At 32.6% G+C, this 13,678-nt stretch overlaps 1 protein-coding gene across 1 annotated transcript in view; it reads left to right on the top strand.

Annotated features, from left to right (window-relative positions):
• Nucleotides 1-13,678, top strand: part of LOC150109014 (general transcription factor 3C polypeptide 3) — a 306,866-nt gene that overhangs the window by 97,264 nt on the left and 195,924 nt on the right. Inside the window, exon 11 of the mRNA XM_090411276.1 lies at nucleotides 2,131-2,218. Within this exon, the coding sequence (XP_090267402.1) occupies nucleotides 2,131-2,218 (88 nt within the window). The remainder of the gene's footprint in view (nucleotides 1-2,130; nucleotides 2,219-13,678) is intronic.

Raw genomic sequence — 13,678 nt, 5'->3', positions numbered from 1 at the left:
GACAATAAAAAGAATCCTCAACATACCTTCTACAAGCATCTCACAAAAGCAAGATTTCAAGAATGCAATCATGCTTCCATACATCAAGAATGTTACAGACAAAATGGCCAAATTACTAAAGAAACATAACATCAAAGTGGCTTTTCTACCGCTGGAAAAAATTTCAACATTTGTATATCCCACATCATCCTTTAAAAAAAACCACGTGTATATAAAATTCATTGTTCCTGTGGCATTGCTATATAGGCCAGACAGGAAGATCAGGGGAAATTTGCATGAATGAACACCCAAAAAGTCGTACAAAAAGAAGATAACACAAATCAGGCCTAGCATACCATACAACTTCCACTGGCCATAATGTACTCTGGCAAAAAACAAACATGTCTTACATAGAAAAAAATTGTTATATAAGGAAATTTAAGGAAGCTGCAAACATGCTTAGACTTCCAATGCAGTGTAACAAAAACCAGGGCCTAATTTTACATCAAGTTTGGTCAGCATTATAAAAAATATACCCAAGTCAGACCTCTAACAATGTGAACGTGAACAACAGAACGTGACAGCATCCAGCATTGTTGAAACTTAGCATTGCACTGAATCGGATATTCAGTTTAATAACAGTTAGACGGCCACAACTGTATATAATAAATTATTTTGAGTAATTTCTCATTTCTTGTGTTTAAACTTTTAGTTACGTTTGACCCCTGAAGATGTAAGTCAAATGACTGACAAAACTTTTTGTCGGATTTGTTTTTTATTGTCATTTAGCTTAATAAACATGTGGTCCAATTACCGGAATCTTTCTTATTTATTTTCCTTTGTTCTTAATCTTCTCAATGAATGAATATGTTATGGAAGAGAGACAAATTATCATGGTTAGGAGTAGGTCTTGAATTGAAAAGTGTATTTTTCTGCTTTATAAAATTCCAGTTAATCTCAGTGTGATTTAAAATATTCATTCTGTCATAATCTGGACAGTTCTTTTATACCTTTTTTATGTACCACTGTTATATCTTCATAACTAATTGATTTTTCTCCTGTATTTTTTCCATTATCCTTTATAATAGTATTTTTTATTAAAATTTAAATAAGACATCTACCACACTTGTTATTTCGGAGAAGCTTAGACCAATCAGGGAGCGTGTAATGCTAAATTGCTGCAGTCGTTTGATTGATCTTATGATTGATGATGGAGACACACTGATTAAGCATTATTCCTCTATTTTGAAATGGAATTGTTAAAAATTATGGTATGATATTGGAAAGTTATACCACTTTCCAAACATTACCATATGATTATGTAAGTGAATATTACATCTGTGCTTTCAACTTTAATTGTGTATACATTTGTATGGAATTCTTTATAATTGCCAATTTTTTTTGTCTGACTTGACTGATTAATTAGTGCAGTTTATAGTAAAATTTTTTAGCTGGATATTTAATTTTATTTTTAAATACCATTTAGCAGAATCCCTGTGTAAAGATGCATAATACTTCCTTGTATCCAAATCTGTTCGCAAACAAAAAGGACACTCATAACAGTGCTTCTTTTATTTTGTATAAGGTTATCATTATTTATATCTTCTATCTCAGATTCATGTGCTTTGTCTGTTGTATTGCAGTACTATCTTTTAGAAAGAATGTAATGGCTTTATATGTTAAAGCCTGAAAATTGATTTCCAATTCATAGAATTCCTTCTTATATATAAAGAAGAGTAAAAAGTTGTTAATTTGGAGATTACATAATTCACACAGAACCGCAACTTTCTATCTTCACCAGCTGCTTAGATTGCAGCATAACAGAACATGATGTGTCTGATTTATATGAAACAAAGAAGATTAATTGCTTTCTTCTTAAATTTTATTGAATGCTTCATGAGCCCTCCTTTTTTTTTTTGACAGAAATTCACATTTTTAAAATTTAAAGGCATTTTTTAATTTTTATTATCATATGCCTTTTTTGTCTCAGTAATACAGTTTATTGCCAAATTTGGACTTATTTTTCTGTCTTCTTTCTGGTTTGGAACATTTGCTTCTTATTGAGTAAAAATAATATTTTTAACAAGTAGGCTTAATTTGTGCATTTAATAATCATTATGCCAAGGATAACTAGGAATTTGATATTTTTAGATTCATATTGATGATGGAAATATTGCTGATGCTATTCAAGTCATGGAAGTGGCATTTTCTAAATGCCCATCTATCATTGAAGCTGGAGGTAAGAGATTTACCATATTTTTCTTAGTGTAGGTTGAATGGACTATTATCTCATTTCTTTTATCTCTATTTATAGGTAGTCAATCTTGAGTATGAGTTAAGGTTATATCAGTAGTTCATTGAATAACATATGTGAATTGTGTTAAATATAACAAGTGTAAACAGTAGCTGATTTAAATTTATCATAAAATTAAGTTTGAATGAATTTTGAAATGAGGAATTGGACAATGAGACTTATTTGTGCTGTGGTAGTACAGAAGTTTCTATTAAGGAAGAAGTAAAGGAATTTTGATTTAGAGAAAGAAGTAGCTGAAAAAAAGATGACGAAGAATGATCGATGCCCATTTTTTGAGATGAATGAAGGATTCACCTTCATAGTCCATTATGTACAACAATATTAGTCCATCACCCATCTCAGAAGATGGGCATCATCAAATCCTTACTTAATAGGGCATATGTTGTCTGCTCTAATTCCAAGGATCTCTGACAAGAACTGGACACCATCCAAAGCATCATGCTACAGAATGGCTTCATCTCAAGGAAGATTAAATGCATCTTACAAGCCTGTCCCTAGGAACTCTAAACCTCAGCAGCAAGTCCCAGTTCCATGAATTGCAGGCATCTCGGAGGCAATTGCAAAAATTCCTGAAAAGATAGTTAGTCCTAACATTCTTATTTATAAACAAAATCTCCTCCTGGTTCCCTTTAACAAAAGAAAAACAGGCTTCTCTCTTCCTTTCTGGGATTTACTAGGTTCACTGTGATTGCCTTCACTTATTGTTTGAACAAACAGGACATTTTGTTGAATGACAATTGAATCACCACCAGTCTTATATCAACCACAGTAAACCTGACAAATCTAATCTGTCACAACACAGAGTGGACACTGATCACAATATCCTCTGATCCAATACATGCCTATTACATGTGTTGGTTTAAGTTTGAGTGGTTGTTTAAAGAGAGTGCAGAAGCACTTTTACACTGGCCAAACTTAGATAGGAATTACTGTCTAATCCACTGCAAAGATTTGGGAGAGTCTCATTTTGATAAAAGCATTAGCCTCTATTTTACTTATATTTAAATTCAATATTTTTTTTTTTGTCATATCATGTCATATTTGTCATGTAATTTTAATTTACTTATTTTATTTATATAATTTTATTGTATTTGTTTTATTTCTAAGCTAATTTTATTTTGATTTTAGCATTATTTCATTTTATTTTGTAACCACCCATATGGAGTGCTACTCATATGGTAGCACTCCAGCATGTGGTTTAGATCTGTAAAAAGAAATAACATTCCATTGTTTTAGCTTTACCTTGTGATTGTGCACTGATTTGATGATGATGGCCTTTAGTTTTAGGCTGCAATATTAAAATATCATTATTTCTCGTGAATATGTGCTTCTAATAATTGGAGGAATACTTTAAGGAATCAAGAATCATCTTTATAACCAGAAGAGATTATAAAAATAACATGAAATTGGAAGATATTTGGGACATCTAGAGTAATTACTATGAAAAATTGCTTATCGAGAGATAGATCACTAGCAGAAAACATTCCAGAGCTTTATAAAATATGTTTCTGTATATCATCAATCTCAAAAAATAGACATCACATCACCCAAGCACTTCATAGTAGAGCATGTCTTCTGCTCCACTCCTATGAACTTAAACATATTCATGCTGGAATGGGTTTCATGTATGACATAAGGCACAATGTAAACATGTTAAACTAGAACATGATACTATTAAAAGAATTATGCAGCACAAATGGCTTCATCCCAAAGAAATAAGTCATATCATAGATACATATAAGCCTGTTACTGTGTTCTGACCCTGTATGTAGAGTCCAAATTTCTTACATTGCTGGAATCTCTTAACCAGTTTCAAAGATCATAAAAAAATAACATGGTGCCTACTTGCTTTCCTGTCAGTAAACTCTCCTCCATGTTACCTTCCACCAGGAACAGTCTCTTTTTTTACCCATTCCTTGTGTATCAACACTAAATTAGCAAGTGTTTAAACTGATTTCTCTTTCAACCCTTGTGTTGAAACTCAGACAGATAACACTCACAGTTCAAGAACTTCTCACTTCTTGTTTTCTCATCTTCTGGCAGAAAGACATCAGAAGAAGAATCCTTAATAGCTTGGACACCAACAAGTATCCTGGTGATTGCTTTCTCTCACACTTTGGCAAATAGAATGTTTGCATCATGCAAATTATGGAAACAACTACCGTGTTAGCGTAAAACTTTACTTTAATATAAACCAAAATAAACTCTTGACGTTTTGACCTCACATTATCATCTGGTCATCATCTGGAGTATACAATATATACAAAGAAACAAGCTGCACTACAATCTACATAGCATGCTAAAGTTACTGACCAACCATTATAACTATTAGCCTGACCTCTGGTGGAAAAAAATTGTATATAATTGAGCAAGGTGTATGCACATATATCTTTGTGTATATGTGTATACTCCAGACGGTGACTTTAATGTGAAGGCCAAAACGTTGAGTGTTTATTTTGGTTTATATTAAACTAAAGTTTTACTCTAACACGGTAGTTGTTTCCATAATTTGTATGATGTATTCTGATCACCATGTAAGCATGAAGGAAAGGAAACAGAATGTTTCATTCAGAATCCTGTATTGTCTGTATTTATCAGTTTTGTGTGTACTGTACTCTAGCATGTTGCTCATGTTTCTTTTGAAATCCTTTGTTGTTATCCTGCATTTTTAAATTGTCAGTTATCAAAGATGGCCTGTAAGTTGCTGATCAAAATTTTTGGTTATAGTGTACTTTCTAGTGTTTGCATGTTTGTTTTAAAAGAGAAATTAGCCAGAATACCAAATTAGCTGTATACAAGATAGTGTTAAAACCAATTTTAATTTATGCATCTGAGAATTGGGCTAGAAATAAAGACCACGGATATCGGAAATTTGAGAAAAACTTAAGGGAGATGAACAGATGGTATTATATTAAAAAGGAAAATATTAGAAAAGAACATTTGACATTGTTAGCATCCAAAAATGTGTGAGCAGAGCTAATGTTAGATAATCATCATCATCATCATCAAATTCCTGACATGTACCCTCAAGGGGTGTACAGGATATGATAGTACTACATGAAAAAAATTACATCATTATTAATTTCCTATCTACAATTTTCCTCCAAATCAGTCTGTTACTTGTCAAGACTCCAACATTATCAGATCTTATATTTCTCTCGTCTAAGGCACTTTGTACCGTATCAATCCACCTATATCTTGGTCTTCCTCTGAGTCATTTTGCTGCCAACCTGGCAGAGAACACTTGTTTTGCTAATCTTTCCTCGCCCATTCTGTTTAAGTGACCATACCACCTGAGATTAGCTCTGCTAACGCATTCCTGGATGCTGACAATGTAAAGTTCTTTCCTAATATCCTCGTTTTTAATATGATATTGCCATTGATGCCATCTGTTCACGCCTCTGATCTTTCTCAGGACTCTCATATCTGCGGTCTCTAGTCTTTGGTCAAGTGTTTTATTTCTGATCCGGCTCTCAGATCCATGAGTTAAAACTGGTTTGAACACTGTCTTGTATACAGCTAATTTAGTGTTCCGACTAATTTCTCTCTTATTCCATATGAATTTATTCAATTGACTTTCTACCATACCAGCTTTGTTGATTTTGTTGTCTATTTCCATATTTAATTTACCATCTTCACTAAAAATCGTGCCTAAGTAGTGAAATGTTTTACTTGTTCCACAGGTTCTCCATTCACAACACAGTTGACATTTTCAACGATTCTGCCTATTTTCATTGTCTTTGTCTTTTTATTGCTGACCTTCATACCATATCTATTACAACAGCTATTCAATTTAGTCAGAGAATCTTGCAGACTTGTAGCGGATTTATTTAGAAGTATAACATCATCCGCATAAAGCAAAGAGCTGACATTAACATCTCCAATTTTGATATCATGTTTAATACAACTTTCCTTCATAATGTGATCCATATAGATAACGAATAACAGAGGGGATAATGTACATCTCTGACACCAGATTTAACATTAAACCATCTTCCTGTACTTTCTTCAATTCTAACTGCTGACTTACAACTCAAATAAAGACTAAGTATTGCTTGATATAATGCCCCATTGACACCATATAACTTCAGCGTATTGAATAGCTTCTCTCTTGGCACCTTGTCATATGCCTTTTCCAAATTGACAAAACTTAAATACAGATCTTTGTTATATTCCCATGCTTTCTCGACTATTTGTCGTAAAGTGAAGATCTGATCCTGACAGCCTCTATTTGGCCTGAATCCAGCTTGTTCTTCACCAAGTTTTTCTTCCACAATTCTTCTCAACCGTTTCTCAAGTATACTTGCATAGATCTTGCCAGGAACACTCAGTAGGGAAATACCTCTGTAATTCTCACATTCAGTTTTATTTCCCTTTTTATATATGGGTACTATGAGAGCTCTACTCCAATCGTCTGGAATTCGTCCCTCTGTCCAGGCTTTCTGAACTATGCAGTGCAGCCACTGTAAGACTTTTATACCACCATACTTCAGCATTTCTGGTCGAATATCATCTACTCCTGCTGCCTTTCCACATTTCAAGCCTTTGATGGCTTTTTCTACTTCAAGTATGGATATGCATTCCTGACTGCATGCCTGGTCAGTGTTTTTTATCACTGTGCTCTCATCATTACTTGTTTCATTTAGCAATTTCTCGAAGTAATTACTCCATACTTCAGATATCTTTTTCTCCCGTTTTCATGTCACCTTTATCATCTCTAACTCTTTTTACAGCACTCTTTCCTCCATTCCTAAGCTTCTTCAACAACCTCCAGAATATTTTGCCGCCTTCTTGATATTTATTTTCTATATTCTTGCCAAAGTCCTCCCATGACTTTTTTTATATAATATGTTTACTTAAATAGAATAAGGTGAGAATGGTTAACAGAACAGATATTTGTTGCCAGAATGGCAGGGAAAAGTTCTAGAGAAAGATTGAAATCTAGTTGCATTGATGCAATTGCTATACCACAGAAGATTGAAATGTAAGATCTAATAGTGTAGTCCTGATATGGATGAACATTCTGATGTGTACCTTCTTGACTATATATCAAGAATTTTGTGATAAAATTAAGTTTTTGTCTTAATAAAATTGGAAAATGTGTTCAGCTCTTCAAGCAATTTTTGTGCCATGATAATAAGTGCACTGCTGTTTGCATGAACTAGAAAAATTTCAATCTCATTTGGTCTGTTAAGTTCCTGAGATGTAGTACATTCAGATTTTCTTTTATGAGTATGAATAACTCTATTCATATTTTTAGCTGATATTTCTCTTAACATCTGTGTCCTCAACTATTTATCATTTAAAATTTCATAATTCGAACTTGAATACCTACTAGATGTGAATTCTGATTCTTAACAGGTTAATTTCTTATTCAGGAAATCAGATTTTTAAATTTTTATAGGGGTAAGAGGTTAGAAGCTGCACTGGTCTTTGTACTCCTAAATAAGATAGAAATTAACCCATAATGCATAGGACTATTGTTTGATCAGATAACTGTTGGATTTTGATCAATGTTAAATGTTTTTTTTTTTTTTTTCATTCTCTCTTTAAGTCTTTGAATGCTTTTTCATTTCCAAAAAAAAAAAGAAAGCAGAGGCCTTCTTGAATCCCATCGTTTTGAAAACTGATAAGCAGCTGATCTCTATCCTTAATATTCGGTGGTAGATGATTTTATTCCTACTGACTGTTTGTAGATTATGGATGACTAGAGTATGGCAAACAAAAATAGTGAGAGTTCCACAGTGGATTATTTTTTAGAGTTGCAGTATCAAAAATTCTTGCCTACATAAAATTAACTCAGAAACCATCTTAAAAAGTGTGGAAAAGGTTTCTCTATTTGATGACCAGAAAACCTATATCTTTCTTTTGCCGATTTGTTGTCTTGGAAATTTCCAAGAGACTACTTGTGCATTTTCATATGAAGTCTTTTTATATCTTAATTTTAGGTAAATCAAAATTTTTGTTAATACTGAGAAATTTGAGCAACCAGTTTACATAAGTTTACAGAATATCAGAGCCTCTAGACCAGTGGTTCTTAATGTTTTCAAAGTCACGGAACACTTTTGATTATAAGAAAAATTTGGGGAACACCAAAAGCATTAGGGTCATAAAACTAACAATAAAAATATTCATCAACTTGCCTTTTATAAAAATGGAACTTTTTAATGCGATACTTGAGCTTGTCAGCTTTTTCAGATTTCAACAATATCTAATATGTGATATAGCTACCCTCATCTCTTTGTTCTATATTAGTAAATCTTTCACACTATTTAGTTTTTATATTGGTTAATATTGAGAAACTGAGCTCACACAAATATGATGTTGAAAACTGTAACAAAATTTTCAGTGCCCTTGTGGAGATAGCTGGGTATTCGGCTTGGACAAAAATCCGAAATTCCTCAAGAGTTATTTCAGAGAATTTCATTTTTAGAGTATGATGTTCTCTATGACAAGGTAACTAATTGTTCTTTTTCTTGTAACGAAAATTCACAACTCGATGTATTAACTGTGCCAAATGGATTTCGTATCCAGTCATAATTGTGCGTATTTAAGGAAGGAAAGTAATAACTTGAAATCTTTTCTTCCAATATTGTTAAATGTTCTGTTATAACAGAAATAATTCCCTTGACATTTTTATTATGGAGCGAAGGAAACATCTACTGTATTTTTTTCTGATATGCAGTTTTTCCAAAGAGATACTTTTTTCTGAAAAACTGACAATTTGTCAGTGGATGTCAAAATATTTTCATTTTTCCCTTGGATACTTGTATTAACACTATTTAAGTAATTAAAATCATCTGCTAAATATGCCATTTTAGCACACCAAAGATCATTTTGAAGACATTTTACAAAAGCATCTGTACATTCATTTAAAAAAAAAGCCAATAATTCATTCTTAAGTTCTAAAATTCAGAAAAGCACTTTACCCCTGGATAACCATCTTATTTCAGTGTGCAAAAGCAAAGATTCGTACTCTGCTTCCATAGACATGCAAAATTTTTTTTTTAAAAAAGGCATGCTTTTAAAAGTCTTGACTTGATGTAATTTAAAAACCGTCATCAGTGCATCAGCATCACAAGGTGAAGCTAGAACAACAAATGTTAATTCTATTTTAGTTTCACCTCATGATGGGCAGTTTGTTTCTGGGCAAAATATTTGCAATAATAAACGTTATTTATTCTTGGGAATATGTGTGTAATAAACTTTATTGTCAAAAGTGCCATTAAAAACTTGTCTAATAGATATTTATTATCATTATGCTTTTATAGGATTAGTATTGCTTAATAAAATTTTACTGAATGTGTAAAATGTTTGTGTCTCATAAGTGCTATATGCAGTTCATCTTTATGAATAAAGCTTATTATCTGAAAGGCCCATAAACATTACTGCAGATAATACAGTAAAAAATCTCATGAATTCATTTCAGTTTCCTCTTTGTGATCACAACATTTTATAAGATCAAGTTATGAGTTATTTACTGGATCTACAAAATCTAGTTAAATAATTCATACCTGTTTTTGCTTGTATTAAAAGAGAGAGAGATTTGATCTGGTTCCAGAAGTTTTATATGTCTTGAATATAAAATCTTTTTCTTTTAATCTTAAAACATATATAGTTCTTTTCTGTTAATTTCTGAAGAAATACAGACAAGATAATTTTAAAGTTCTCTTTTTCTTCTGGAAACTCCTTCACTATCCTTGAGCACTAAAAACATTCCTTTCTTCCTTCTTTAATCAGAACAAGACTTCTGCCCAATGCATTTTAAGGATGATTGCCCATTACTTTGGGAAAGCTGTATAATCTCTTCTTACATTTTATCATTTTACAGCATCATGTAAAAGTAAATTTTTTTGTTAATTTGGGAAAACTGTTTTCTTCTATCTTAATATCATTCTCCTTTTTGGCTTTAAAAAAAAAAATCCCTTGCTAATATTATTTCTTCCTGGAACTTCCATCTCTCCAGAACCTATTCTGTTTCTAATCAGCAGCTGTTCTCACATACACTCTCTCACTATATTGAGCTTCCTATTTAGAAATATGTCATTTGGCAAAATTCTTCCACAAGTGCACCACTGCCCCAACTTGGCAAAGCAGTAGTAGTGAAAATGAAAGTAAAGTTTTTGCTTGTTGTAAACAAAACTTAGTCAGAAAGTTGAATGTTTTCTTCTACTTTCAAGTTTTAAGTATCAGAAATAAAAGGAATTTGAGGTAAATTCTTTTAGTAAATATTGTTATCAAAAAGTTTGTTATATACTCTGGATATTTTTTTTTGTCAGAATAAGGTTTACCGTCATGTTGAAAGAACCTCAATGGGAAGTCCACTCTCCTCCATACTTACTAACTTTTATTTGGAAGACATCCTTTGCTCATCCATACACCTTCAGTCTTCATTTTGGGTTCATTATATAGACAATGTTTCTGCTGTCTGGCCCCATAATGAAAGACATATTGCCTTCTTTTTTACTGAATATAAACAACATACATCCACAAATTGAATTTACTATGGAAATGGGGGGAATGCCCTTTTTAGATATTCTACTCCTTTGTTCACCATATGAGGTGAATTAATTACTTCTGTTTAATGAAAGAATACCTTCACTGGCTGCTACATTCAACAGCAATCAGCCCACCATCCATCACAGAAGATTGGAATTATAAAAACTTTATTGTGATGTGCTCATACTATTTGTTCTTCACCTCAACTGTTACAGCAGGAATTTAAATATTAAATGATATATGAAAGTCAATGGCTTCTCAGAAAGGACCATGCAGCACCTTTTTAATTCCTATAATCCTAGCTCAGATAATGAAGAAACAGTACATCTAGTTCCAATTCTTTACATTTCTGGCATCTCAGAACCCATTTCCAGAATTCTTAAGAAATACAATTTAATGGCTACTTTTCTTGCTATCAACAAATTGTCAGCGTGGTTTCCATCTTCAAAAGATAAACAGTCTCCTCTAGCCCCCCCCCCCCCTGGTGTCTATCACCTTGTGACTGTCATCGTTCTTACTTTAGACAAACTGGACTCTCTGTGTAGAAAAAGAATACAAGAACACCAGTCTTACATTAGCAACAGCAAATCTGAAAAATTTGGCTTGGCACTGCATGGAATGATGCAGACCACAACACCCTATGGTCTAAAACACACTTACTTCATCAGTGTTGGTATAAATTTGAACGCTTGTTTAAAGAAACTACCGAGGTTTCACTTCACCATCCAAACTTAAATTGGAATGACTCTCTCTCTCTCTATCTAAGATATGGGAAAGTCTTATTTTAATCACACATCAATAATTTTTTTTTTTTTAAATAGAATTATCAATTTTGCAATATTTTCTCAGTTATACCATTGCTTTGTTTTATGTATAACATCATGTGACCCTCTTACTTTTTCAAATCAATCCATTGCTTTTGTTCTACTTTATAATTAATTGTTGTTGCCACTGATGATGGTCCGTAATATTCAGGCTGAAATATATGGCCTTAAATAAATAGTATTGGCTTATCCCTTGGCCTTTAATAAATGGTATTACTTATCCCTTGCTTTTTTCCTGTTAAATTGAAAAAACCTCTCATGATACAAGTATCTCTTAAACCAGTGGTCTCTAAACTTTTTTGAGTGCGTACCCCCAAGACAAAAAAAAATAAATAGTGTGTACCCCCAATTGATTGAGCAAAAATCTATTATAATAAGTATTATAAAGAGGAAATATGCCTTTTATCATCATATAATAATTAAAAAAGCTAGATATTTTTACACATTATTTTTATTATTAACAGCTTACAAACATATTTATTACAATATTTAATGTGAACAATGGCCTTGCATTTCTTTCATAATTTCTTGAAATTCTGGTTTGATGGCTTCTGATACTGCGATATGAAGGTCTGGTTCCAAGTGTAATTTATTTCAATATTTGGTTTTAATACCTGTCATTGCAGAAAACGATACCTCACATAAATAAGTAGAAACAAACGGTAGGAGTGCATCATTTGCTGTGTTTACTAAATTGCTATACTCCGACTTCAGTCCCATCCACCAATTGTGAAGAGATTTCTGTTGAAATTCGTTTTTCAAAGTTGTGTTGTATCTAATGTCAAGATTTACTCCCTAGTGTTAAAAAACATGACAGCTTTGCCACAGACGATTATGTGTGCAAAGTCGTCCAATGTGCGCTACTCGCAAATTTAAGTTTACAGGATCTTTATAACGTCTTTGTCTATATTAGATATATGTTTAATTGATGAAAGAAAGTAATATTCTTTATATTTAATTAATTACTTAATTTTTTTCCTATCAATATAAAACGTTTTTTGATGTACCCCTACGTATCGACTCGCGTACCCCTTGGGGTACGCATACCACACTTTAGAGACCACTGTCTTAAACAACAAGGTTATTATCTGGAGTATACACATATAAGGTAATCAAAATTAAAGCATCCCTGTTTAAAGCCCTGTTTAAAGACTTTCCCATTGATCCAAATGCTGCCAAACTTTACAGACATACATTGTATGTCATGCAGAAACAATATCTGAAAAAAAAAAGTTCCAAAATTCACCTTCAGTGGGCATTGTAAACATCAAATGCATGGAATTTGCATATCATGCGAATCATGCAACTCGGCAGTGTATTCCTGCAAAGTTTCAGCATTTTGATCACCAGGTGGTGATCAAAATGCTGTGAAACTTTTTGTGAAACTTTTTCCCTCCTCATAAACTTATTCCAAGTTTATGAGGAGGGAAATGATGAGACTGACTGTGCAGATATCTGTTATAGAGCCCGTTCTCTTCCTGTTCATCTAAATAACAACTTAAGCTACAACCTCCCAGATAGTCATTCAGCTGTAATCATGTACTGGCGTTCACGTGATGCAGCAAACACGCACTCTCCCAACAATGCAACAAACGAAAGAACAGCTTCAAATACAACTACAACGTTTTCATGCTAATTATGTATAAAGACTGTCTGTGTTGTTCATAGTCTTTTAACCCTCAATGTTTCGTGTTTTTTCTTTTATAATGTCACCTGAAGAAGGCTATTACAGGCCGAAACTAGTAGTGTGTTTATATTAAAACCTTTTTACTTAAATCTCGGTTTTAGTCATTTAATTCTTCATATAACAATATATATATATACATCATCACCATCACATTAATTTGATCAACTGTTATTCTACTGGTTTGACCTTTAGTGGGGAAGAAAAAAAAAAAACCTACATCAAAGCTATGGTCTATTTTTACATGACCAGGAAATACATTCGTATTTGTATTTTAATTGTGTGCTGTATATATTCATCAGTAGTGGTGGTCTAATCAATAATTTAAGATAAGCTTTTGTTATATTAAGGCTATGATCTTAGAGCACTACCGTCTTA

The sequence above is a fragment of the Typopeltis vanoorti genome, chromosome 2 (genome assembly GCF_054136105.1).
Source record: "Typopeltis vanoorti isolate ZY-2024b chromosome 2, IOZ_Tvanoo_1.0, whole genome shotgun sequence".
NCBI lineage: Eukaryota > Metazoa > Arthropoda > Arachnida > Uropygi > Thelyphonidae > Typopeltis > Typopeltis vanoorti.
The sequence above is the reverse complement of the archived record's forward strand: the minus strand, read 5'-3'. Positions and strand labels throughout refer to the sequence as shown.